The sequence below is a fragment of the Mytilus galloprovincialis genome, chromosome 7, assembly GCF_965363235.1.
Source record: "Mytilus galloprovincialis chromosome 7, xbMytGall1.hap1.1, whole genome shotgun sequence".
In the NCBI taxonomy this organism is placed as follows: domain Eukaryota; kingdom Metazoa; phylum Mollusca; class Bivalvia; order Mytilida; family Mytilidae; genus Mytilus; species Mytilus galloprovincialis.
In genome coordinates, this window is record NC_134844.1 from 40819554 (window position 1) to 40826479 (window position 6926).

The 6926-nt window shown below is 30.5% G+C and overlaps 1 protein-coding gene across 1 annotated transcript; it reads right to left on the reverse strand.

Annotated features, from left to right (window-relative positions):
- Positions 1 to 4018: 4018 nt before the first annotated feature.
- On the reverse strand, positions 4019 to 6926 carry LOC143082994 (uncharacterized). The gene has a single exon (XM_076259071.1). The coding sequence runs from the start codon at positions 6902 to 6904 to the stop codon at positions 5576 to 5578; it is 1329 nt and encodes a 442-aa protein (XP_076115186.1). The 5' UTR covers positions 6905 to 6926; the 3' UTR covers positions 4019 to 5575.

Sequence of the window (6926 nt, forward strand, 5' to 3'; positions counted from 1 at the left end):
ACAAAAGTCAATTTTGTCTCACAAATGTAAATTTTGTTGTCACGAAATTGAATTTTGTCGTCACAAAATTGACTTTTGTGAGACAAAACTCAATTTTGTCAATTTTGTCTCACAAAAGTCAATTTTGTCTCACAAAAGTCAATTTTGTCTCACAAATGTCAATTTTGTCTCACAACAGTCAATTTTGTCTCACAAAAGTCAATTTTGTAACACAAAAGTCAATTTTGTCTCACAACAGTTAATTTTTACTCACAAAAGTCGATTTTGTATACAAATTAGTTCACAGAATCCAAACTAAACAAATTTGCATACAAAATTGACTTTTGTCTCACAAAATTGACTTTTGTCTCACAAAATTGACTTTTAAAATTGACTTTTGTCTCACAAAATTAAATTTTGTCTCACAAAATTAAATTTTGTCTCACCAAAGTCAATTTTGTCTCACAACAGTCAATTTTGTCTCACACAATTGACTTTTGTGTTTTAATTTCCATATCAGGTAACAAAAGTCAATTTTGTATAAATTATATTTGCATACCTTTTTGACAAAATTGACTTTTGTCATGACAAAATCGAATTTTGTCTACAAAAATGAATTTGTCATGAAAAAATTAATTTTGTCATCACAAAATTTAAGTTCTCATTAAACAAGTCTGTATCACATAGTTTTGTAAGACAAAAATTATTTTGTTTATTTGACAGAATTGAGTTTTGTACAAAACCACAAGAGTCTCATTCGGTGCCCCGTAACAGCTAGCTGCATGATCTGTGCAGTAAAATTGGTAAATGTTATGTTATGCATGTGACACCATTAACTGCTGTTCCTAAATGAATCTGAAATCGACAGGCGACTGATACTTGTCTGTATCTCTGGAGCTTGACATTTAGTATAGACCCTTATTAGTATCTGTTGATTGTACCATATATATGTTTGTAATTTATGTGTGCACTTTTTTTACTAGTGGGATATATGGAGATTCGCATTTTGTAGAGACCCTAATTAATATATGTTGATTGTATTATATATGTTTTTAATTTGTGTGTGTGTTGGATAGCTGTCTCATTTAAAGTTATATATGTATTTACCGAAATGAAGAAATTACGCTCCTAATTGTTTACAAGGAAGTTCAATAGAGAAATGACTTATAATGTTATGTATAATATTAATTTTTTCACTATAATATTGTTTATATATAAATACTACAAGTTGTATCAACATTCATAAGTTTGATAAAAAATAGTAAACATGCATATTACTTCATATAATTCGGATATCAGGGTGTACTTACTCAATCGAAACAGGTTAAGCATTCCCTTCTTTAAAACAGGTAACTATAAACATCGCCATGTTTAACCTAACAATAAGAATGACAGTTGATCAATAATTTAAACAAAAAAAGCATACGATTTTCTGAAATGCATGTCTGACCTTGTCAAACAAGTGAAATGTTTTGGTTCAACGTTTAACGTTTTGATGAATTGTTATAGTTTTCAGTTTGCATTTTTTGTGTTTCATGCATTGTCTATCTTACTGTAGCGGGCAGGGGCTTGAAATGCTTCGACCCAAGAGTTTTTACTCAAATTATATGAGTAGTTTGTAAATAACAAAGTCAGTATGACAAGATATGAGCTGGTCAGTATAATATAGGCATTTGCTAAAAGTCACGTAAATAAGTTTCTATCTTTTATTCATTTCTAGAATCATATATTTTCATTTATATTCAAGATAAACAACAATTTTAACTAGTAATATACTTAAACTATAGACTTAAATGATATGACAAGAATCTATTCAGTATGATACATGTAGAAAGTTATCTCTACACTCAAGAGATATTCATTAACTTATCTCTAAACTCAAGAGATATTTATTAACTTATCTCTAAACTCAAGAGATAATATGTTGGTGTGTCAGAAAAATACATAAAAAGGCTGAGTTCTGCTATCTTACTAAGAAAATAAATTACCTAAGAGAAAATCCTAACTTCAAGTGAATTTAATCAGAATACCTCTTTCTGACATTTTTGTAAGTGATACCTCATCAGTTACATAAAAAATGTTTATTATTAGTTATATTCAGAACGTTTCCTGAATAAGAACTAACAATTAACTACAGTTTATAACCTTAAATAAACTGTTTTGTTTATCATAATTTCCAGACCTTTAGGAAATTATCCCTTACTTGTCAAATGTTTTCCTATTAAATCTTATTTATTACAAAAAGACAAACGTTAACAGTAAATATAAACTTCAATGAACAATTTCAATAATCCTCACTTTAAAAGATAAACTAGAAATAAAGCTTTAAAAAGTCCGTTAAAATGAAATATTTCTTTTAAACTTTGAAAACGCTAACTTTACTATTTTCCTTTACAATTTAACCTTTAAATAAATGAAGTTTCTAAGAAAAATTAACCATTTTGACTAAAATAAATAACGAGCAAATAAAAATACCAACTGTAAGAACCAAAAGTTTAAGCAGAACTGACGACCAAGCGTCGAAATTACGTCAATGTTGGATTGTTGGATAGTTGGATGGTTGGATTGTTGGATCGCGCGCTTGCCGTCCAACCAAATATTTGAATTCTTAATAAATTACAAAAATCACAATAATATACAATTTAAGTAACCTTTATATAATAAACAAAGTTTGCATGGTACTAGATAAATTTCTATGGTAACTAAAAATACAACAATATATACAGCGCCACCGGAAGTCACAATACGTAAACAACATTGCGAAAAGTCATGTGTGTCGCCGGCGGATCAAAATGTTAAATATCAAGGAAAGTGAGCATTAACATCTGCAAAACATTGAAGACGTTGACTACAAATACTAAAAGGAATTACAAGAAGTATGTGAAAACAGTTGCCAACACGTAAAAATAGTGTTTTTATTGAACAATCGTTCCAAGTGACACATGAATTCTACTGCGCATGTCAATACATTTCATTCATAAAATTCAAGCACAGGTGCGTGGAATTTACTACGATTTACTACGATCTACTACAGTTGCTACAATTGGATCTTCACAAAAATACAAGACATACAGTTGGATAATTATTCAGTGGATTATTACTATGAACTGGTAAATTATTACATGAACTTCAACTGGTTTATCAAATATATGCAAATGACAGTAATTCAATATTTTTAGAAAACTCATAACATTGTAATTGTTCTTACTATACTTATTAAATGTTAATTAAAACTTATTTGCTTCAGTTATCATATGTTCCAGACTACAAGCATTACAAGTAGTATAATACAAGTTATTTCACACAGTTACTGTTTCCTACATCATAACTTACATAAAAATTACAGAATATTAGACAGTATGCTTTATTAATACCAATTTAAAACATACATCAAAAATATCTTACATGTCTATCACACGTCATAATAAAATACATGAAAATACATGTACCCTAGTCGTTGTACTCTACATTTTACCCCCTTTCCATTATTTGCGTCCCCGCAAATACTTTAAACTTTTGCAAAAGATTCCATTTCAAATTTTTCTATGTCTTGAATACATATTCTTCTTAAAAAGAAATTATTTCTAAAACTGGATGAAATTAGCTTTCTTATTAATACAATCTATGATTATAACACAAATACATCATAATATAATACCAGATATGTAAAAATTGTACATAAATATATATGTCTTTTTATATATTTTACAGATACACTAGAAGATTCAACATTATGACCATCAGCATGATGGCGATAGATACCAGATAGACATCTAATATATATACCAAATGTGGAAAATTACTGAACGTTATGAACAAACTGGAACATGGCTAAGAACCAGAGGTTTCTGAAGGAAAATTTTAGTTACCATGCAAATAGTACCAAAACATTTAAATACAAGTTCAAAAATACACCCAAAATTTAACTTTTAACACTTAAAAGCTTTGACTGTATCTAATATAAATAACTTCTTAACTTTTCAACTTTCCAAAATAATTTTCATTCTAAATTATTTTAACCTTTAATAACTTTTGATATTATCAATTCAAATAAACAATACCATAACATTGCCATAACATTTCTATTAAAAATTAAAATTACATGTACATCTTTATTCAATCTTAAATTAAATGTCTCTTCATGTAGCTACCAGGGACTTCTTCTGTTGTGTTCTTCTTTTGTGCAACTGGAGCATTGTTGCTACATGTACAAAATGTATTGTAGGGGGTGGTTCTGGTGTCAGATCTTTTTCTTTAGTAGTCAAATGTCTACCTATTTCTTCTTCGGATACCCTCTTTCCAGACTCTAAATTTGAGTCATGAAATTGCAGTCTTCTCATTGCAATTTGGTTATTTACATCAAGTGTGTCTTCACATTTTAATAGCATCTTTGGTTCATGTTCAACAGCTTCTGCTGAACCAATTACTGTACATGTATCTTGATCATACATGTATGGGTTCATTATACTACATGTACTAGCATGACTAGTATTACAAGTAACATCTTGGCTTATGTTAGCTTGGCTACTATTACTATTAACTAAACATGGTGCCATTACTAATGGAAATCTTTCTGAAAATTTCTCAGTGGGTTGTAAAATGCAATCTTGAACTGTTTCAGGAGAATCATCATCAAGTTGGTCAATGAAAACATCATCAAAATTTTCAGACCTTGGGGGAATTTCATAGTAAGCTTCCCCATAAATTTTTCGTATAAATTTATTTGTCTGGCCAATTTGTGTACAATGGACAGCATGACCACCGAGCAGTATAATTCCTTTTGTTAACTTTATGTCAGCAGGACCCCACTGAGATTTCATCAACACATCTAGTCCTAGCAAAGCTTCGTCTTCTATATTTGCAACTATCATTTCTGTATTAAAACATAAATTTCCTAATTTAATTTCAAAAATAGCTTTCCCTAGCTCCTTTAGGGGTTTGCCATCAGCACAAGCTAAAGTATTAGACTTTTCCAAGATTGGTCTATTAACATGAGGAATTTTATTAAAGGCATACACAGATAATACTGTCCGGACTGCCCCTGTATCTACAGTAAAATTAACCTCAGACCCTTGGATATGTCCTTCAACATAGACTCCATCACTTCGGAGTACTTGTCTTGCAATAACATTACTTGCAACTGATTGTTCACTTCCTAAAATTGGTTTAGAACAAACTAAATTTGTTTCTTCTAAAGTGACAGAAGATATATTACTATTACTACTAGTTTCCTCTTTACTATTACTATTACTACTAGTTTCCTCTTTACTTTTACTATTACTACTAGTTTCCTCTTTACTATTACTATTACTACTAGTTTCCTCTTTACTATTACTATTACTACTAGTTTCCTCTTTACTATTACTATTACTACTAGTTTCCTCTTTACTATTACTATTACTACTAGTTTCATCTTTACTATTACTATTACTATTGCTAATATTTTCCTCTTTACTATTACTATTGCTAATATTTTCCTCTTTACTATTACTAAAAGTTATACTGCTTGTTGGTTCACATACACCAATATTATCCAATTTATGACCGTTTTCATTAAACTTAAGGGCTAACTTCTGGTCAGCTGAGTTAACCCGTTCTAGTTTAATGTGTATACGTCTGATCTAAATTCACCTTGTGACCTGCTACTATTATGGTCTTGGGGAGTGTAAGGTTTATTTGTTTGTCTTGGAGGAGTGGTCTTGTTATTCCTATAATCTGTTATTCTATTGGGATTATTATAACATTTTCTGGCATAATGCCCAGGTTGACCACAATAGTAACATTTTGGGATGTTTTCTGGGTTATTGTTTCTGTCACAATTGTTATTCCTATAATTCCCATTAGGAACATAGGGTGGGGCATTGACATTGAAGGGCTGTCTGTCAAACTGTATCTCATCATTTCTTTTCTTGTCTAGGTACATTTGATCAAACATCTTCTGTAATTCAGCTTTGGTTACTGAAATTACATCTTTTTCTGAACTTGTGGAATCTTGCTTGTTGAAATTGGTGTTCTCTTTCTTTCCTACAGTTTGATCTGATTTTTGAGAATTTTGTTTCTTCAGTTGCCTAACTTTGGAATTTTTTACTGAATTGCTCTCGTGTGTTTCAGATGTAGTCTCCTTATAGGTAATGACCTCTTGGACTGCTTCCTCTATGGTTTTGGGGTCTTTATGAAGCTCAAGATAAATTCTCGCTTCAGTATCCGACAGTCCCATCAAAAATCTTTGGAGCAAGTCTTCCTGTCTAATTTTTGTCTGTCTGTTGGAATAAGCCTTATCATATAGGCGTTTTAATTCTGCAGCATAGTCTGCAGTGTCTTCATTAGGTTTTTGGGTACGTCTATTAAATTGTACCTTATATGCTCTCTTATTTTCAAAAACCCCAAATCTATTCTTAAGTTCTGTGGCTAATTTTGAATAATTCTTTAATGTTTTACTATTAAGCTGATCAAACACAAAATCACCAGCTTCCCCTTGAAGTCTGGTTAACAATTCCCCCAATTTAGTTCTGTTATCCCAATTTTGAAGATTTGCAACTGCCTCAAATCTATTTATCCAGACCTCCCATTTTTCTTTTCCTGTGAAAGAAGGGAGTTTGGCATTGGAAAACCCAATTGTTGATTTTGATCGTTTACTTTGGGTTATTACTTCTGTATCAATACTATTTGTATCCATATCAGAGCATGCATCACTAAATATTTCATCATCAGATTCATCACACTCAGATGCTGATGTAAAATCTAAATTACTATAAGATGTAAAACTTGGTTTACTTTTTCTAACTTTAGATAAAGAATTGCTATTATTAGCAATTGTTGTACTTTTAGCATGTTTTTGTTGCTGACTTGAAGCATTATTATGCCTATATTGTTTGGTAATGCCAGTAAAAGCATTTTGAATGACTGATACTACTTGACCAGTCATATCTTGTATCGCTACTTTTATA

Excerpts from the sequence above, each read along its gene's own strand:
- LOC143082994 (XM_076259071.1), bottom strand. The coding sequence starts at position 6,904 with ATGACTGGTCAAGTAGTATCAGTCATTCAAAATGCTTTTACTGGCATT.